This window comes from Hevea brasiliensis, chromosome 17, assembly GCF_030052815.1.
Source record: "Hevea brasiliensis isolate MT/VB/25A 57/8 chromosome 17, ASM3005281v1, whole genome shotgun sequence".
Lineage (NCBI taxonomy): Eukaryota > Viridiplantae > Streptophyta > Magnoliopsida > Malpighiales > Euphorbiaceae > Hevea > Hevea brasiliensis.
Window position 1 is genome coordinate 8668161 of NC_079509.1, and position 21711 is coordinate 8689871.

A 21711-nucleotide genomic window follows, 5' to 3' on the forward strand; every position below is an offset into this window, starting at 1 on the left:
TGCTGCCCTCACTTCTACCACCTAGTTTCTGATCCATGAAATTGTGGAACAAATCTCAGCCTTCCGAGGCTCCTCATAGGACTGGGAGTTAATCCAACAGAGTAGGCATTTTTATGATCTCAACCTGTAGGTCATTTATCGACTTTTACCCTTCAGACCCAATCTGGGCCATTAAATGTAATTCCCCAGGATACAAAATGTTAAAAAAAGAATGATCAACTAATAAGAGGCATGTTTAATGTACAGAGACGGGGGAAAAATGATAATAATCTACCGAAAGTTTTTGTCTATTCTATCTCAGTTTCCCGTTTGATCATGTCATCGCCATCTATATTATCAGGAGCTGAATCAGCTTTTTCAGCCTCAAGGCTTTTCAGCTGGAGTTCAAGCTTCAGCCTATTAAGTTCGAGATCCTTCTCTTCTAGCTCCTCTTGCAATACAAGTACCTGAAGTAATAAGGTATGAACATTTGCATCACTGTTCATTCATTCATAATAGCCAAAAGTAATGGAAACAAGACTTGGTGAATAAATTGCACTTTTTTTTTTTTTTTGAGAAGTCTATCAAACACTATTTCAACTGTGATAACTCAACTAGCAAAATGAAAAAGGAAGCTATGATAACCATTTCATTTGATTTCACCACGTCATTAGTCAGGCCCTCCATGTGTTTGTGAAGTCCTGTATAAAGAGCACATCAGAATCAAAATGCTGTGAAACCAATGACATAAATTCATGATACAAAATATTAGCTAATAAGCAGTGAAAAGCAGTGGCAATGAAAATTCAGATGAACAATCTACCTAGCCAAAGTGGTTTTCTTCAATTGAAAAAAAAAAAGGGACCTCTGAACAAGAAAATGCACTTTCAAGTCCTATGTAAATTAAGAAGCGAAACAAGATATCTAAGTTCCTCTAAATGGCGTTAGCCAACATCAAAAGGACACAGGTTAAGCAACTGACATACCCAACAATTCCTTCTAAAGTGATATGGAAACAAATTGGGAAATATAAGAGGAAAGAAAATCCAATGATTAAAATAATTAAAGCAACATCTGACTAGCCAACCATTCAGTATCCAGATACCTTAGCCCAAAAAAGTAAGAGTAGGCATGGTAGAAATATAAGTGCAAGTGACATTAATTTTAGAAATATAATCTTAGATTTACAGACATCACTGCACAACTAACCTTCAAATTGACTCCTGAGTTCTGCATTTTGAGATTTCTGCAAAGCAAGTTTCATTGCTAGTTCGTGCATCTGCATATCAGTAAACATTATTAAAGAATGAACTTTTACCATAAATCCAGGAAGAAGCAAAAAAAAAAAAAGAAAAAAAAAGTGTCGGACAGAACCATGTAACTGACTTCTTAGTTTAGATGGCATACACTTTATTTTTCCATGCATGCCCACATTTTTATAATGAAATTGATTTAATTTAGGAGCTCGCTGCTTTTCATTTTGTTAAAAGTAGGTGCTTGCCCTTGGTTGGGCTTCGCCTTCAAGCCGTCAAGAAAATTGAGCTAATATGTGATCGGAGGGCGGGTCGGTCCCCAAGCAGCGTGAACTATGAAATCTGTAACTTTGCTTAACACTCATTAAAGAGCAATATAAATTTCTGAGTCATATTCAGGTCAGATATTTCTCATCAATTTCAAATAAAGTCCTTTCTCAATAAAAGAAATTGAAATATTCAAATGATGTTGCTGTCACCATCTATCTGCAAGCTGCTCCAGCCACCAACCCCACTCTTAACCCACAAAGATCTCAAATAACTAGACTGGAATCTAGCTTATCATTTTTCTCAAAGGAAAAATAAGAAGCGAACAGCACACTGGGAAGAACTTTTTACTGAGAAAACACAGAAGGCAAACCACAAATACAAGCTGAAAAGGGCCACAGCAAAATAGCATTCGTGGTACCTTTCCTTCAGTAGCTTGATTTCCAATCTCCTCATTTTCCTCTTGCAGGGTTCTACATTTTGCCATAAGCATCTTCCCCATCTTGCTTTGTGGGGTAAAATTGACAGCAGCAATATTATCCTGCAGTTCCTTTACCTTTTTGTCTTTCTCCTCAACCAAATTCTGTTATGGCATTAAAAAAACCATTGAGAAAAATTCAGAGGACTTAAGTTTGTGAATAACAATAACACAAGATTGAAACATCCAATGTAAAGATAAAGACCAAGTCGGTCCCTGAAGTATCAGCCAATATCCAAACGCCCAAAAACTTTTATTTGGACTAACTAAACCAGAACATCTATTTTAAGTCAATTTAGCCCAATGAAGATTACTTTAAGTGCAAAAAGCCCTCATTTCACTAAATGTGCTTCGCCTAGCATATGTGAAATTGCTTTCCTATTTGTACATGCACTTTTGACTACACTGGTCCAACCTCTAACAGATTACTTTCCTTTTTCAACAAAATATTAGGATTTAGAACAAATCCAAAAAAAACGTCACTGTTTAGAAAGAGAAAGAAGAAGGAAGAAGAAAGGAAAAAAAATGAAAGCAAGAGAGAGAGAGAGAGAGAGAGAGAGATAAGACATTGAAATAGGAAGAAAAAGCGGCGAGGCATGCACTGTCGCAGGAATAAGGAAAGATGATACTCATGCGATGGATCCAACCAGAAAAGGATGCAACTACATACATGTAAAGCATAAACTTAGAAAAATTTAACTGCAAACAGGAAGTTTAAGCAGAGACCTTTAAACGTGTAAATTCCTCATGAATTGCTGGATCCAACAATAATCTCCTTGCCTGGCAAGATAACAAAAAATTTAAATGAATGAACAAGGAACTACCAGCAGGAAAAGTAATTATGAAATGCAGCAGAAATTTGAAGCATGACATGTTAATTCTAGAATAATAGGTATTTGATAAATTAGATAAGAACACAAGTAGTCAACTCCCAAAAGGGCTCCAAGACACAGTAAAGATGTTGAAAAACATTTTAAAATAAGTGCATTTAAAAAAGAAATGTAAGGTTAACATGTTATAAAAGAAACAATGAGAATTGAGCAATTTTTTTTTTACTGATATTGACATAAAGGAATCACCATGGAAGTATGGATGCAAAACGAAAGGATTAAGATGTTGACAGAATTCTCCCACCAAAATATTCAAACAGATGAGCCTGATTCACAGGTTATTATTTATTCAAGATGAATCTCAATGAGGTATTTGAAAGTAAGTGATGTGATTATACTTCAAATTTACATTGTGTAAATAAAAATATGGGTTTGTAAAGGATCAGTTACATTGATCCTTTTAATCCATTCCATTAATTTTACAGGCAAGATCAAAACAAATTTCTTTTTAGACAGAAAGTTCTAACACTTATCAGTACCTGCATTGATGGTGGCTTGAGCTGTGCTTTCAAATCCCGAACTGCAGACTGGGAATCCGGGAGTGGTTTTGTGTTAGATAGGCATGAAATCAGACAACAAAGTCAGAGAATAGACATAGTAACTAAACAAGCTCTGGTAAACTCTCTCTTATAAGTAGGATTCAAGATAGAAGACATCTTTAACACTATTAGATCCTTCCTCAAAACCACAATCCCAATTTCCCTCTTTTCCTTTTGATTTGCTTTTGAGCAGAGAGCTCAATACTTTCCTTGAAGAAAGCCATTAAAATTACCAACAAGAAAGAAACTAGAAGGGAAAAATTTGCAGAAAATGTGTTAAAATACAATGCAATTGTTTCATTGTCAAAAACATAAGCATATCTAAAACTTCCAGAAGAAACTCCATGAACATTGCCGGCCGTGCAAGTTTGATTTCCTCAATGAGATTCCAAGATATTTTGTAAATGAAAAGGTTAATCGTGGGGAACCATTTCTCATGGCATAAATGACCAATTTTTGGTTTCATCACTGCATACACTTGCATTCTTTTCATTTAATCATTTTGACAATATCTCTTCCAACCAATTCATTCCTCCAATATTCCTGATAGATTTGCCTCCTAAGAAAATGTATTAATACAGCATAAATGTCACATATCACATGAGGTCTCACCTTTAATTCTGCTATCTCTTGCTCTCGTTTTGCAAATGTTACAATGAAGGCAGCTTCTTTTTTCTTTGCTTTTTCTAGCTGATAACAAGAACAAATAATAGACTAAATACTGCATGATTGACAAAAATTTCTTAATGTGCACAAGGAACAATTTATTAATCACTAAACCTGTTCTCTCAAAGACTCCTCAGAGGATTTCACGGTCTGAAGGTAATTGATCACAAGTTTAGGTTCTACGAAGACCAACACAAATGAAACAAAACTAGAATGATCACAAATGGGATAAGTTCTTTGAAAATAGCATGTTTTGCCAGAATACATAATGTGTCACTTATACTAACCAGGAGATGCCCCAGCAGGTATGAAAGATTCATTCTCAAATGCTAAGCGCCACTTCTGAATTTCAGATTTCGCAGCTTCAAGCTCTGTCTGAAACCAAAATGACCATAATTTGGCGTCGTGAAAATGCCAGTGAATGAAAAACCACAATAAACTAAAACAAGTTTGGATCACATATATTTTAGGAGTATATTTTCAACAAAGTAACTGAAATCATTATTACTAAATTATATTTTTCAAAAGGATAAAGAAAATGTTATTCTCTCAATAGTGGCAAATTAGATATCACTATGCACAAACCACTTGAACGGTTGGACCAAAAAAATAAAAGAAACTGCTTCCTCATTTTGTGATATTGCAATTTTCCGTTAATATTTTACCATTAGGAAAAGAACTGATAGCATGCCCACACAAATATAGGAACTCAATGAATAAAAAGGTATCTCACACATTGTAAAATAAAGCAAAAAGAAGCAAAGAGATGGATGAAACATACTTGGCATGTTGTGAGTGCATTTTTACAATTTTCAACACTGCAAAAGCAAGCCGCAATGGAAGTTATGAGACTCTAAAAGGTACTCGAATATAAACAAGCAATAGCATAAACATTATTCTTATTTTTGCCATAAGATATAAGTCAACTTCTTAAACACATGTACCTCTCACGAAGAGATAAAATCATTGCAGTTTCTTCTACCTTTGTATTACCCTGTAATAAAAGCAAGAAAGATTTCATTCTCAAAACTCAGGAACTCTTTGGCACATTCAACTAAACAAACTTTTGATTTCATGATTTGAAAGATTCGCTATAAGGTCCATATGCACTGGTATTAAGGAACTACAAATCACAATATGACCTTAGATGACGGACAAAACTCCCTACCAAAGTTACACCATAATGGTTTGCTCACATCAATACTAGTTCTACACAATCCACTTCACTTCCATAGCTCACGCATAAATTATCCAGATAAAGTATTATAGGACCACAGTTCAATAGGGCATGAATTGCCTTGAGTCCAAACATTTATACCTTCTTTGAGCTAAAAATATCAACTTCATCGTCCTCAAGATCTCCAAAGCTTCTCTTATTATCTAAATTCCATGACAAAGGCACACACATTCACTAAATAAACGAAATAAAGGAATCACAAATTAAGACAGGGGAGCAAGAGAAAGAAATAAAAAAAACCTGAACGCCTAGTACTGTGGCTCCCGGGAAAATCACCGCCAAAATCATCATCCTAACATGTGTTTTGAGAAATCACATTCAGCGAATCGAAATACTAAAAAAACCCTAACAGAGGTATGAGAATGAAGAAGAACTTACATCATCGAGATGGTTGTGAGAGGCCATGGAAAGCAAGGAAGGAAACCCTAATTTTTAAGTTTGATTTTGTGTGGGAAATGGAAGGGAGAGAGGAAGTGAAGACTAAAGAGTGAAAACTTGTAACTGTTCCCTTTTCTTTACGAATAAACGCGACGAAGAAATCAGATTCAGAGATTGTAAAGGTAATTTGCAAAAGCCCATATAGCATGCAACCAGGCCTACATCTAATCCAATGGGCTGGGCATTACAAAAATGTGTTGGATATTTTTCATTAAATATTATTATGTTTTTGAATTTTATTTCTTAATCTCAACTATCAACAGCACCATCAAATAAAGCATCTTTAAAAATAAATAAATAAATAATCATAAAGTGTGTAATTTTATTTATTGTCTTGCCTGCTAACAGAAACAGGATAAAAAGTTTGTTTGTCTTTATCTCTGTCAAATAAAGTTGTAAACATCCAATGTCTAACCAGCACGACCTAGACCCTCTTTCTTTTTTTTTTTCATTTGATTTGGGCTCCTTTTATTTAATCAATATTGCCCATTTTCTTAATCTTTTATTTGATGGGAAATTTCTTATTTATTTATTTTTTTCTTCAATTTTAATTTAAAATTTAAAAATTTATATTTTAATATATTTATACATTCATAAATTTTTAATTATCTTATAAATTAAAAATATATGAGTCGCATTTAATTATAAAAAAAATTATGTGCTTTAGAGCATCTAATAAAATGTATTAAAACTGAATAACATACCCTCTGCTCTTTTTGGTTAGAAATGGCTACGAAGATGAAGACAAACAACCTTTTCTCCAAATCTTGCTATAGAAGGACCAAAGCAAAGGAAAAACAAGGCAATCAATTGTTATTTTGTAGTTAGCATAGATTATCATCATGTCAAATATCTATCACTAATCTAATAATATATGATTATGGGCATATAATAACAATAACGGCAATCACTAAAGCCAGTCATGTCCCACCCTCACCCTCCCGTGATTGGCTCCTACAGTGTCATACCCCACCATTATGCTGCCACATGGTATCCCTCAATTGGCTAATTGCACGTGAGGCCAAATGATTCATTATAATTAATATTTATCTCAAGTTTAGACTTTAGACTGGATGAGAAACGGTCTAATACATAGGTTGACAAAATGAAGGGGAAGGGATATTAGGGTTTGTCTGCAATAATGTTAGAGCTACATATGGTGTGTTTTGAGCACATCAATTCATCAGGTGAGAATTTTTGATGCATGGAGGCAGACACGGTAACAACACTTGGGCCCTAAGGTACTTAGGGGGCAAATAAAATTAGAATATTTTTCAGTTTCATTGTCTGTTTATTATTTTATGAAAAATATTTTTATTATTCATTTTAATAATTTTATTAAAAAGTAATACATGTATAATATAAATATATATTATTAAATAATATTATAATAATAAAAAATATTTTTATGAAAAATTTCTTTATTTTTTTATAAAATAAATGGAATTTTAATTACAAAATTTATTAGCATTACTATTGTTTACTTTAGTAAAAAAGGGGGAAAAGGGTTGTTGAAATATTGGCAAGTTTTATTTTTTTTTAACAGACAAAAAAGGTTTTCCCTTGGTTAGGTAGCCAAAGGATTTGCTTAAACTCTCATACAAATGGTTTACACTGATTAATTTGGTGGAGTTGTTGGTGGATTGATAAGGGATATTTAACACTATAATAACTTGAAATGCCATGTTAGCAAAACAGATAATATAAAGAAGTCATTGGGTTGAAATTAAATTGATGCCTTGAATGAAGTCCAAGTGGAAAAGGAATAAATTTAATTAATTGATGATCCAAAACCCTAATTTTTGGGCACAGGAAGCTAGCTAGCTAAAATTTAGAATCATGGGTTTTGGTCCCAACAAACGTGTATGGGCAGTAAAAAAAGAGGGTTCCAATCAAAGCTTTATTACTTTTGACACTTTTGTAGAGCATGCCATGTGTGAGAGAAATATACATAAATAAATAAACAGAAGGCAATACATATGGAGAGGGAGGGAGGCAAGATCACATGTGAAACAAGTAGAGAGTTGGCTGGCAAATGAATTGATGAGTGTATGCAAGTTGGGGAACCAATGGGTCCCCAATGCACAGCCACTTCACAACTGCATTGTTGAGGAGTCATCCTCAATGCTTTCTTTTAGTCCATCGATTCTCCAACAATGGCTATCATTTTTCTCAAAGTGAAGGATTGAAATTTTTGGCAATGGAGACCAAAAGGAGACGTGAAGGGCACGGTCTCACTGCACCAAAAACTACTTTTGTCTCCAATTAAATTCATTGGCCTGCCCTCTCTCCATTTTTTTCACTATATATTGCATGTAATTATCACTGGTTTTTCTAGACACACACGTGTGAATGCTGCTACATGCACATCGATCATTTTTTTTTTTCTTTTTTTTGGAGAGAAGGGGTTTAAATAGTTATAAGTTTGAATTCAAATGCTTAGTTAAAAAGCAAAATGATGGTATACAGATCAAGAAATAGCTATCTTTCCATATCCATGGATTTGGTGTCTCATCTTTTCACTGAATTTTGCATAATTCAGTCACCAATAGTCTACAATGCATGTTGAAGATACATTTGTTGGTCGACCAATCCCATTAGCCTAGTGGGTAGGGATTTTTTTTTTTTTTTTAATTAGATCTAACCAAAACTTGAATTTAAGAACTCACAACTCTCCGGTGTCACTAAACTAAAACTCATTAGCAATGGGTTGGATTTTTCTTTTTAAATTTATCAAAGTTCTAATGAGCTGAACTATATGATAAAAATAACCTTATTATTCAATAATTTTATTAATTTTTTGCATATGTAATTATACTATTTTAAATTCATTTTTTTATCATTAAATTAAGAATATTAAATACACATCTTCAATTGTTTCCACATATTTTAAGTTCAAACCTACGTCTTCTATTATTTCCATATATTTTAAGTTCAAACCTATATCATTCCACGTAGGTTAACATATATTTTAGAGCAAATTCTAGATTTTTGAATTGAATTAGAGCAAATTGTCGATTGCTATGTCATGAATAAAGAAGCATTATTATGAGCCTGTAACATAGGTTGTTTGTTAGGTAAGAATTTTCTTCCATGATCGTATAGACAGGCCAATGTGAACATGTTCTTCGTACGAGCAAAGCAACTCAGACATCTGCAGACTAGACTGATACTATTGACAAAAGTATATTATTAGTAGGACAACAAGATTAAACATAACTTTTAATCTAATTACTTGGGATTATGTCTTAATTAATGAATGCTTACTCACAATGTTACTATCAATTTTCTGACTCACAATCTGCTCACATCAATCAAACATGAACAATGTTTTGTTCCTTGATTAATTTGGAAATTAGGATACATTAATGACCAGACTATTTTTTCCTAACAATAAAGTTAATATGATAAGGTAATTGTGGCCATGTCAGATCCAACCAACTAAACTAAAAGGAAGATTAACAAAAATTAATAATAACTATAAAGGAAAAGGAAAACGCTATTTGCTGGTATTTTTTCATTAATATTAAGTAAATTCTCATTCTATGATGTCATATACCCTTCCTTTAAGCAAATGAAATTTCACTTAAATGCAGCAAAAATTTGCTTGGAAACAACAATAATCTTTTATAAGTCTCAGAGAAAAGCCGCTCAATAAGGGACAGATTATTAATGAGGAAAAAAAAAAAAAGGGAAGAAAACCAATTAATGGTGCATTTCTACAATCACAATGCTTGACAGTCATTATGAGAAAAGAAAGACAGGAAATAATGGTGCATTTCTGTGATCACTAAACTTAAAAGATCTGCTAGCGTATGGACCATCCAAAGAAGGTGGTCTCAAACAATCATTTCACTGCTGGTGTAATAGTCTATGACATTTCTAGCATATATTAGAGCTAATTGGTCAATGGCCACCCACTTAAAATAAGGCTTTCATCACTATAAAATTCTTGGGTTCCTTATTGGGTGCACATATAAGTCCTCTATATATGTGTGTGTATACATATATATTTTAGGTCTCAACTTTCAAGGTTAAAGGTCTTCTCTTGGTGTCCAAGATTGTAAGCAACAGCATACTGCTCATGAAGGAAACACTGAGGTACTTGGCAGGCATTGCAGGCCCAAGTGGTTATGGCTCAAACTCAACAGCTGAGCAAGTCACTCAAGATTGCGCCTGCTTAGTCCCTTCCAATTTAACTGCTATCATCACTGGTTAGTTTCCCATCATAATCTATCTGTGGACTACCACATATATGATCTCTTTACCACCTTTTGTTTCTTATGGCATGAAATAAACACTTAAAAATGAAGTCCTAGCCTGTGTTCTTTTTCTCTGGGAAATTTTTCTTCCTCTGATGTTCAGTTTTCTTGAGTTTTTCTTTCTCGCTTCTTTCTCCTCTTCTCTCTCTCTCTTTCCATGATCAAAATGATCCTATTGTCTTTTCATATCACCTCCACTTTATCTTGTTATCCTTTTTTTCTATTTACTTCATATTTCGTAGAAAATTTTGATGGATTTGTCCAAGAAGTTTCTTCCATATTTCGCAAAAATCCAATGGAATCCATACTTGTCTGCCTATTACATTTTTTCTGAGCATAATCTCCAGGGTTATATTTTAATTGTTTCACGTATAACCAGCTGAGTACTATAATAATATTTAATCTAGCGGCTCCTTTTGACTGCATAGCAAGATACGGTTTTGTCTCTTTTGAAGGGTATTCTCTCATTGGTTCATACCCAGATCACTTCTTTCTGAAGCAAGCGATCGTTCATGGTGTCTTTAACATACGTAAAAAAAAAAAAGTGCTGGTTATTTCTTGAATTTCTTTATTTTGGTAAATAAGAGAAAAAGAATATGACATTTCATGCACAAATTTGCCTGTTCTTTTACACTATAAAATGATACATTACCTGTTTTTTTTTTTTTTTTTTTCCTTTTTTTCTCCTCGGATTTTGAAGGGGCTACCTCAGGCATTGGAGTTGAAACTGCTAGAGTATTGGCTAAGAGAGGTGTGAAACTGGTGATTCCGGCAAGAGACTTGAAAAAAGCAGCTGAAGTGAAGGAAGGTATACAGAAGGAGATTCCAAATGCGGAGATTATAATATTTGAGACTGATTTAAGTTGCTTTGCTTCTGTGAAGAGATTTTCTTCTGATTTTCTTGCTTTAGGACTACCCCTTAATATTCTCATGTGAGTTATATATGTATGATTAATTCTCTTTCTCTCTCTTTTTTTAATTCTTTGCTAAGTTTATGCAAAGTTAATTTGATTCTGATCGTGGAATCATTTTGCAGAAACAATGCTGGGATATTTTCTCAGAATTTGGAATTCTCTGAAGACAAAATTGAGATGACATTCGCTACAAATTACTTGGGTAAAGTTTACATGGCTTATTAAGCTTCTCTGTCTCTCTACATAGAATAATAATTTTGTGGATTTCTTCTTTTCATAAATCATGATTATTTGGAAAAAAGAAATGAAAGAAACGAAGAAAAATAAATCAGTAAAGCAATTAAGCAAAGTAGTCCCCAGTAATGAGCAAAGTCATGCTGCGATGATGCTTGGACCATGGTGGGCTCAATAAAATTGGCTAAAGATGTAAAGTTTTGGCCTGCCTAGCCTCTCAGCTCCTGGTTATTGCAGGCATTTGGTCCCAACCAGCCTAGAGAATTGTGAAGTTTCACACTTGCATAGGTGCTGCCTAAGTAAAAAATGAAATTTCATGAGATTAACCATGGATTTGGGGGGGTTTTGCAGGACATTTTTTGTTGACAGAATTGCTATTAGAAAAAATGTTAGAAACAGCAGCAGAGACAGGCATCCAGGGAAGAATCATAAATCTTTCTTCTGTAATTCACAGTTGGGTGAAGAGAGATTCTTTTTGCTTCAATCAAATGCTAAATCCAAAGAGGTAGGTTGTGTACTCCCCTTTTACCCAATTTTATCAAGTTCTAGTGATATTGTACTATTTTTAAAATATAAATCATCATCAATTTGACTAACCCTTTTACCTACCTCTTAAATTTCCTCTTGGTACTCATAAGAGACACTTGCATTTGCGGTGTCTTATTAACAACTTGTAAGAAAAATCCAAACCATAATTATGAGAGTAATTAATGATTTGTGACAAAAAGAAGAGAATTTGATTTATTTAACATAATTAGTTACATTTTTGCAGTTACAATGGCACACGTGCGTATGCTCAATCCAAATTGGCAAATATATTACATGCCAAGGAAATGGCTAGACAGCTGAAGGTGAAAGTCATCATCTATGCCTTTTCATCTTTCTTCTTTTCACCATGAACTCTTTCTCATATTTTCTTTTCTTGGCTTCCAAATGGAGCAACAATTTCTCATTTATAACAACAAAGTTCGTGAATGAGTGATACAATACTTCGCTTAGGTAGGGTGGGGGATCAAGAATTCAATTCTGTCAATAATTAAAATTTTTTTTCCACAAAAATACTTCTATAATGATAATGATAAACACAAAATTCAAGAAAAAAGGGGGATGGGTTTGTCTCTGATATATCCAAACTTTGCAGGCAAGGAATGCAAGAGTAACAATCAACGCAGTGCATCCAGGCATTGTCAAAACAGGAATAATTAGAGCTCACAAGGGTTTTATCACAGGTATATCTATCTATCTATCTATCTATATATGATTAGTTCAAGATTATGATGATGTGGTAATTAAAGTGAAATCTAATAAGTATGCAAAAATCTTATCTGCAGATTCCCTGTACTTCATTGCGTCCAAGTTACTAAAATCAACATCTCAGGTTTGTCCACAATAACTTGTCGGTTTCCTTGCCCAAAAGATTCACACACACGCACACAAACATAGAGAAGGGAGGTGGACCTTCTTTAAGTTAGTTGAGCACTTTGTACATGAAACACTGTCCCTTGCTGCAGGGTGCATCAACCACATGTTATGTTGCCTTGAGTCCAGAGACAGAAGGTGTAAGTGGCAAATACTTTGCAGACTGTAATGAAAGCAGCTGCTCAGCTCTGGCCTGTGATGAATCTGAGGCGCAGAAACTCTGGAGGCAGACCAGAGCACTCATCCACAGACGACTCTGTCAGCCACCAGCTTGATATATGTGTATATATATACGCTTTAAAACTACAATTTTTAGAAGCCATATTGTATATAAACTTGTGTATTTAGATGCAATTTAATTATAGGATTAGGTAACTAATGATAATATTTTAGTTTTAGACGGAAAAGAAAAGGGGTTGTTCCTTTCTCAGATATTCTATAACTAGTTGTATAATTCCTGAATTTACAAAAAGCAATTGTGTAGTGAGTTTAATCATAATCAATTATGACATCGTTATGATGTCATATTATTATTAACGAATTTTTAACTCAGTGGAATTGAAATTGTCTTTACACCTATGAAATCTAAAATTTAAATTGGAATTAAGAAATCGGATGGTCAAATTAGGCTAGCCAGCTGAATTGCAACACAAATCAATTATAAAACTAGTAATCTTCAATTGGGGTTGCCAAAAAATGTAAAATAAAGGAAACATGAGAAGGCATGATTCAAATTTCCGAGCACCGTTAGATTCGTTTACTAATAAGATTGCTATGCTACTATTGTCCATGTATTTAATCGTTTAAAAATGGGTAAATTCTAATAACTATTCCTGAATTTATATGGTTGTAACACTATAGTTCTTAAACTTTAAAACATAAAATAAAACCCTCTAAACTTTCAAATTTTGTATAATAAAATTCCTCTAACTTTCAATCACTGATTTTTCAGTTGAAAACTGATGTGAACAGCTCCTGCATGGGTCTTAGTCAATATTTCTCTCTCCTCTCTTATTCATATTATAAAATTATTCTCTCTGCACCTGAAAAATCATTCTGTTTACAGTGAGAAAAATGATATTTACACATAACTTGAAAGATAAAAGAGAAATATTGATTAAGCTGCATGCTAAAAATGTTCAGGTCAGCGTTTAACTGAAAAACAAACAATCAGAGGTTAGAGAGATTTTACTGTGCAAAATTTGAAAGTTTAAAAGGTTTTATGTTACATTTTTAAGTTGAAGGACTATAATGTTATAATAGATAAATTCAGGGACGGTTGTCAAAATTTATCTGTTTAAAAAAAAATTGTGGAATCATCTAAAAAAAAAAAAGGAGTTATAAAATTTATAGTTTTTTTATTCTTAGAACGAAAAACATAAATAAGAGGCATGTAGGCTTGCACCAGCAACCTTATGAGTGTAAAGGTGATGATCAAAGTTGTATAAAGATGAATTGCACCCATCGTTTCATTTTTATTACTTAATTTTAATTTATTAAAATAAAATTTCTCAACTTTAATTTTATTTCAAAAATCTCTTTTAATCCAGATTTAAGTTATGTTTTTTTTTTATTAATACTAAATTAATATTTAATCAAAATAAATCTATAAGTTATTGTTATTTATTATTTTTATATAAAACTAAATAATTGATAAAATAGTATATATTAATTAAATGTTATTTTAAAATTTATTATTATTTTTCTAAGTTGTTATAACTTAAATTTTAATAAATAATGAATAACATATTTTTATTGATAATAATTATCAATTTAATCATAAAGACAATAAATAGGAAAAAAAATAAAAAAGTAATTTTATTTATTTTAATTTGAAAATCTATTATTACGTATTAAAAAGATTTTTTCTAAAATAAAAATAAAGTTGAAAGATTTTATTTTAATAAATTAGTGATTGAAATGAAATAAAAATTAATTGAAAATGGTTGGTACAATTTATCATGGATTTAGCTTTATAATAGAAATGGAGAATCTTCACAAGTCATTTCATTTCGTAACCAAATGTCCTAAAAATTTAGAAGAGATTTTGGATTCAAACTGTGACGGAGATGCCCCAGAGCCCAGCCCTCAACCTATTAATGACACTCGCAGAGGGGAAAGAAAGGTGGGCAAATGCTAAGCAAGCCTTTAATGCACCTACGCATTCCTTTTGCCAAGTAATACTCGCACACAAGCCGAATGCATATTTTATCTCCCCAGTTTTTTAAAAGAAAAACGCATTCACCCATTGCACATAGCTCTAAGACAGATTCAATTTGTTTCAGCAAGAATTAATTTTTGGAATAAAAATAGTTTCCTTTATAGGTATTTAAAAAGTCAATTTTTTTTTTTTTTTGGAATTGAGAAATCTAATTCTCACAACTACTAAGAAAATCATCATTTCTCTTTTTAACCTGAAAACCAAAACACAGGAATAAAAATAATTATCTTATTAAAAGTTAAATACTCAATTTTATTTATATATTTATTAGGATTTTTTTAATTTTTATATTATTAATTAAAATAAAAATATAAAAAATAATATTTTTTATATTTCAAATGATTAATTAAAAATAAAAATAAAATTATAATTACAATAATAATAATTAAAATATTTATAGTAGTTAAAATATTTTTATATTTCAAATAATTAATTAAAAATTATAATTATAATTGTAAAAATTATAATAATTAAAATCATTATTAACTAAAATCATAATAATAATAATAATTAAAATAAATAAAATAAAATAATTATAACAATAATTACAATATAAAATATTATTTTATATTTCCATATAAATAATTAAAATTAAACAGTATAATTATAATTAATTATACCTAACTATAATGAAGCACAATAAAAATATAATTTTTATATTTTCATATAATCCATTAAAATAAAAATTTTAAATATAATAAACTTTAATTATTTAAAGTAAAATGATAAAATATATTTTTACTTATAATTAAATAAATTAAAAAATTATAATTATAATTAATTCAAATTAAAAAATATTATTTTTATATTCTCTTATAATAATTAAAATTAAAAAGTAAAAATATAAAAAAAATATTTTTAAATTGATTTTCATTAAATATAAAATAAATTTGATTTTACAGTTTATATATGCAAATTAAATTAAATAACCTGAAAAGGAACCTTTCCAAATTCACAGTAAACCAAATAGGCCCCAAATGATATTTAACAGATAGATCATTATAGAAAAAAATTGAAATCAATACATCAGATCAGCACAAGGGAAATTTTAGCATCTAGAGTTGCAGAATCTAAAATTATTATGATCAATTCTTTACATTCCATGTGTCATCAATTCATTTCATTACAGGATAACAATATAAATATACCCCCACCGGTACCCAGCTGAGATTGTTATGCTTTATGGAGGGCAATGGATGAGTAGCAGAGCTCCACCGGTCTCCTTTAACTAAACTTTCTCATATAGATCAGGCTCATGCAACACACGTTTAGTGTCAAGCAAATGAGTCAGAAACGATGACTAGTTAAGCAAGTCAAACACAAACAATACAAGCCAAAATCGATGAGACAACTACCAGCCACGCTTCATCTTCATTCCTTGCGCTGCCATGTATTGCAATATTTTTATCAAAAAAAACTGTACCATTTGATCTTCTACAGTGCACTAATCAAAGAACTCGATGCAAATTATATCTACTTGTATGTCTGCAGGATTGCCCTTATCTGAGCATGAAAAGGAGAGCAAATGTCTTCATATGTATGATAAGTACAACGAAGACACAACTATGGCACGTGAATCTTTTGTTCACAGAACGGATGGGATTGCTTAGCGATTTCAAAAGAGTTGAAAGTTCATGTGATATTAGCAAACAACTCCACATGCAAGTAGAAACACTAGCTTCCACACAATCAAAACCCAAAACCACTTCAACTATTTTCTTCAATTTATAGCTTCCTTTTCCAACATTTGTTCTCCTCTCATAGCCTAAAATTTCTATACATGACGCAAGTAATATTTTTCAGCTAGGGAAAAAAAAAGAACTTGTTATGCAACTTTGTTCTCTGTTTCTCATTATAATCTGTTCCCTAGTGTGTTCCGCAACAACACATGATTCTTAGAACATGAACTGCAGGCAAATAGCATGGAATCAAAAAGGTAATACCTTAACAAAACGAGGGGACCGGCGAACTGATGCAGGGGACAGAATCGATAGTTTATCCCCTCTTCCAAGATTAACTTTCTTTGACTGTCCGTTTACTTGATGTGGATACTCATTTTCCTTCATGGGAGAGTCACTTCTGTCAGCTGAAACTGACATAACGGGAGCAGACACAGATACTGTCGTAGACTCTTGATGAAGACTTGAAGATTGTATTGAAGTTCCTACTGTGTGAAGAACAATACAATTTCTTTTATAAATACTGAATTGCTTGTAAAAAAACACAGACAAGAGCCTATTTGTCAAACGTCACTACATATCCATGGTTGCCCATAAATTTGGCTAGATTTATGAAAAATTATGTGGAAAGGGTTCCCAAAAAAGGAACCACGTGATATAGGATGCAGGTTAAAATCTCTACCAATCGATGCAGCTTCTTGAAACTTCTCTCTCATTGTTCTAACAAATTTGAATAAGCCATTGGTTCTATTCAACTCGTGGACCAACTCTTTAGTGTCATTCAAGTGGGGATTACAAGCCAACACTGAAAATCAAGAGAAAAAATGAAAAATAGATATGACAATAACAGATTCAACAATGATATATAGTCAACATGTAGGCATAGCTTACAAGAATATGTATCATCTTCATGGCAAATGGTAAAAGTGTACTCCTCACACGGATTGCTCAAGTTGATGTAGTTGAATGTGAATTTCACCCCTAATGATACCATAAACTTGTAGATAGAAAATTTCCAAGGAAAAACCTAATAAATCTTTGAAAATGAAATGGCTATGATTACCTCTTCCACCTTCAATTTGGAAACCAAGAACCCTATTATACCATAATATTGCCTCTAGAATTTCCCCTTTGTGTTCAATGTCATGGTTTGCCTTTCCTTTGGATGTTGAGAAAACCATAAATAATACCAAAAGGTGAAAAAGGAAGAGACAGAATAATCAGTAATTTTATTACCTATGTTACAATTCAAAGTGTTAGAGCATCAAATCAAATCCAAATACGTTTTTTGAAATAACTGATAAAGAAAGAAAACACAAGAAATGTTACAGCATGGGCATGCCTGATTTGAGAAAGCAATTTCTTTTAAGAAATTGTAATCTACATGAAGGGCAACTTTAGGACATTATAGCATGCCATGATTCAAAATCCACAAACATTAACAGAATCTCTCTCCCTGCCAATCAAATTCCTATAAATTATAATGGTGTAAACAATTCATACATTAGAAACAAAACACTAGTTAGGCTGACTCTGTAAACTTAATAACTGTTGATACTGATGTTTCATAGAAGAGCTGTCAAAACATCTCTCGCGATACTGAATCAAATCTGTGATTCCACGATTAACTGGCCCTTATATTCTCAAATTCTGGCCTAAGCTTCATAAGAAATTGCAGCACCCTACTTCTGTCTCTTTCTTTCTTTAAACTGTATAAGCTGATTTGTCAACAAGACTCAGAAACCATATCAAGTTCAATCCATAATTCTAAGAGTTCAGAGTAAAATGTCCATACGTCCCTATCATCTTGACTGAGTTTAGTAATTTCATATTCTATTTCAAATAGTCTAGTATAATTTGGCTGAGAATATAACTTGTAAATGGATCCAAATTGCACTAGCAGTATTACAAGGTCTCAAGCTCAGAGCTATGTCTTTCTCTACTGAATTTAAAATCCAAGTAATAATTCTAGAATTATTAACTCTCCATTTCGCTTTTTCTTTATCATCTGTAGGTTCTTCCAACGAACCACCCAAAACATTCAAAAGTTCCTTCCCTTCAATAAAAATACAAAAATGAAATTCCCATAGAGCATAATTCACCCTAGGTAAGATGGATAAAATGAGTAGCGACATCAGAAAAGGTATAAAGCATTCCACAATACCATGCCCATGCTGATAGATGCCTGCCCTGCATGAGTTCTCCCAGTGCCATAACATTAACAAGTCCAAACAATTTGATAACACATCCCAAGAAACCTCAACCTTTCATAATCTTTTGTATCCAAACTCAACTAACAATTGAAGTGGCCAGTCTAACCCCTCATTCATGGTCCACATTCACCAAACTTGAGTTTCAATGAGATATCCTATGCTAACAATTGTCTCCTCTTATTCAAGTTGGTTGACAAAACAATAAATATAACTGAGGATGCATAAATTGTTCAAGTTTCTTGAAAATAAACATAGCAATAAGGTCAGCATACAAACAAGCAATAATCAAGTGATATAACCAAAAGATATTACCAAGAGGTCGTTGGGACATAATTGCTGCATACTCATCCCTCCTAGCCCTCTGAACTAGTACAGTTTTTTTAAGTTCTTCTATTCTAGTTCTTGTAGCAGAAATGGAGTCCCTTATTGCCAACTGCTTAGCCTCCTTACGAGTCTTCACTATACAAGAAAGGAAATAAAAAAAAGATTACAAATAGTTTAGAAACTCATGCATCTACATTTAAAGCAAACCAACATCAGCCATGAAAGCATGCTATTTCAAAAGAACATACATAAAGTTTAAAACATATAAACAACAATAAGGTGGACGTACTTAGAGAGCAAAAAAATTATATCAGATGCTGATATAAAGGCTCATAAGCTTAGGCAAATTGGGCAAAGATACTAACATCTAAAACTGCAATGACATACTTTGAAGGGACTAGAGTGGCGGATGTTAGGTTACCATTGGTTTCAAGCTGAAATGCATTATTCTCTTCTAGGAGATAACAGGGACAACTAAATTCTTATTCTTATGGAAATCCAGACATTTGTGAATTCAATTCAATGGACAGCCAAAACCTAATAAAAAAAAAAAAAGCAATGCAAATCCATTTGAGATGATAAGTCCAGAAATTACGCAAAAAGTTGTAGAAATTAGAAAGTGCAGCATAATTCACTCAATATGAAGACGAATTTTCAAATTGGAATTGCGTAGAACTGAGCATATACAAACCTGCTAGCACTTTAACAAAGTCATCCTCAGCATCCCGCAAGCTAGATTTAATCTTCCCTAATTTCCCTGCAAAAAGCCGAAGTCATGAATTTTAATAAAAATTAAACTAGACAACATTGAGCGGAAATGCTGAAAGCTCGTAAAATCCTAACCCTAGGCCCAACCCTGGTATAGCAGAATCACCCGCAACAGCCCGATTCTCAGAGAAAGTAAAAACCCTAACTTGAAGTGAGGTGGAATGTGACTCATACTGACCTTGATCTTGGAGGGTGTCCTCTACTCTGGCGGCGGTCGAATCGAGAGAATAAGCAAAAGAGGCCGCAAAAGAGTCCGCTTTCTGCAGTGCAACGGGGATCTCTCTGTCGCAGATCAGTCTCAAAGACTCCATTTTCGTCCGTAAAGCTGTTTACTGAGGACTTGCATGTACGAATGCTTGGCTGCGGTGGGGGAGGGAGAGGCCAGAAGGAGATAAAAAGATTGGAGAAAGTGAAGTGAGAGAGAGCTTGGATTTAAATGAAAGTCCAGTTTCAGCCCGCCATTTTATTTTCCCCTTCGAATCAAAGAGCGTTTAAACATTTTTAAAAGGTTAAAAAAGTCTCATCATTTTTTTTTTTTAATAATAGGAAGTCCCATCATGTTAGACAAAATCATTTTCAACTATAAAGGAACTATTAAATGTAATCGATACTTATCCGCCCTCTTTCAGACGATACATAGAATTCGTTAATTAAAGAGAAATTATTTTTTATTTTGGCATTGAGCACTATTTTTAATATTTCTGCTCTATTTTAGAATCTTCTTTTAAATTAGGCTATCACATTTTTAATTTTTTTTATTCATTTTAATTAAAAAAAATTATTAATTATTCCTCAACTTTGAATATGTTCCAGATGTCCTACCATACAAGATATCATAATAAAATAAATTATAGGTATGCAAGTGCATTAAAAAATAATATACTTATTATTTATGAAAAATTAATTTTAATTTAAGTTAAAAATATGAGATCTACAGTTAAATAGAGGTGTGTAAATAGTCAGTTCGATAATCGAATTAAATTGATAAAATTAAAAATTTTAAAAATCAAACCAAATTGATCACTAAGAGATAATCGAATCAAATCAAGTCGATAAATATTGATTTGATTCGATTTTAAACTGATCAAATTGAATTTTGTAATATTTCATATTTTTAACATTAAATCTCAATAACAAAAATATAAAAAAAAATAAAAATTAAAACTCAAAAATCTTAGATTTTTCTTGATATGTATATATTAGTATGGTTTGGTTTGATTTTTTTGATTCATTATGAAAATAACTGAATTGAACTAATTACTAAAATTATCAAAATTTATAAATCGAACAAAATTGATTGAATTTTAAAATCGAACCGATTAAACAAAATTAACTCAGTTCGATTTAATTTTTAAGTTCAAACCAAAATTTGCTCGTGCCTACAATTAAATGTATTGACAATATTCAATAATTTACCTTAAAATAAACTCGCTCTTAAGATCTTGAGAAATTTATGAGAAATTATACTGTATTCTCGATATATATAACATGTGGCATATATAATGTGTTACTCTAAGTTAATAGAATTATAACAATTTATCAAATTAATAATTAAATAAAATATGTTTTTTTATTATATTTTGATGGAACAATTAAAAAAAAAAACTACTAAGCCATTATCTCTTATATTTTCTATATTTTTTTTTATATGTTATGTTTTAATTGGATGGAGTTGGCACCGAGTATGGTATTTGTGGAAATTATCGTACGTAAATCTAAATTTAAATAATATTTTTAAAACTCGAATTCATTCCAAATCTGATTATTATTATTACAAAAATTTAATTTTATATATTTTAATAAAAATATACATAAAATTTTATTTTTATTAATAATTTATATTTTAAAATTTTAATAATTCAATACAATATTTCCATTTTGTTTTATATAAAACAAAATAAATAAAAAATTTATATATATTATTATAAAA

General features: G+C 31.8%; 3 protein-coding genes across 6 annotated transcripts; 1 reads left to right on the forward strand and 2 right to left on the reverse strand.

Moving 5' to 3' along the window:
- Positions 1-108: 108 nt before the first annotated feature.
- LOC110642585 (FKBP12-interacting protein of 37 kDa) lies at positions 109-5847 on the reverse strand. Of its 3 annotated transcripts, none has more exons than XM_058139169.1 (14): positions 5688-5847; positions 5550-5601; positions 5391-5452; positions 5017-5066; positions 4854-4890; positions 4360-4447; positions 4187-4251; positions 4019-4096; positions 3347-3394; positions 2704-2757; positions 1921-2082; positions 1189-1258; positions 595-680; positions 109-446 (listed from the first exon to the last, which is right to left on the reverse strand). In XM_058139169.1, exons 1-14 carry the CDS (start codon positions 5712-5714, stop codon positions 288-290), a joined length of 1038 nt encoding a protein of 345 aa, XP_057995152.1. In that variant the 5' UTR covers positions 5715-5847; the 3' UTR covers positions 109-287. The 3 variants fall into 3 exon arrangements, with proteins under 3 accessions (XP_057995152.1, XP_021650369.1, XP_057995153.1); XM_021794677.2 differs by having other exon boundaries at positions 625-680; positions 5688-5845; XM_058139170.1 differs by lacking the exons at positions 5550-5601; positions 5688-5847 and having other exon boundaries at positions 4360-4443; positions 5391-5416.
- A 3657-nt stretch (positions 5848-9504) lies between these two features.
- On the forward strand, positions 9505-13113 carry LOC110642575 (short-chain dehydrogenase TIC 32 B, chloroplastic). The gene is made up of 8 exons (XM_058139981.1): positions 9505-9961; positions 10710-10941; positions 11046-11125; positions 11509-11662; positions 11930-12008; positions 12299-12386; positions 12489-12535; positions 12669-13113. The coding sequence occupies exons 1-8, from the start codon at positions 9832-9834 to the stop codon at positions 12849-12851; spliced, it is 993 nt and encodes a 330-aa protein (XP_057995964.1). The 5' UTR covers positions 9505-9831; the 3' UTR covers positions 12852-13113.
- Positions 13114-15766: 2653 nt separating this feature from the next.
- LOC110642599 (kinetochore protein SPC25 homolog) lies at positions 15767-20268 on the reverse strand. 2 transcript variants are annotated; one of them, XM_058139609.1, is made up of 8 exons: positions 19960-20268; positions 19705-19770; positions 19002-19148; positions 17540-17635; positions 17368-17457; positions 17159-17281; positions 16741-16961; positions 15767-16180 (listed from the first exon to the last, which is right to left on the reverse strand). In XM_058139609.1, the coding sequence occupies exons 1-8, from the start codon at positions 20090-20092 to the stop codon at positions 16169-16171; spliced, it is 888 nt and encodes a 295-aa protein (XP_057995592.1). In that variant the 5' UTR covers positions 20093-20268; the 3' UTR covers positions 15767-16168. The 2 variants fall into 2 exon arrangements, with proteins under 2 accessions (XP_057995592.1, XP_057995591.1); XM_058139608.1 differs by having other exon boundaries at positions 16741-16964; positions 19960-20266.
- Positions 20269-21711: the final 1443 nt, after the last annotated feature.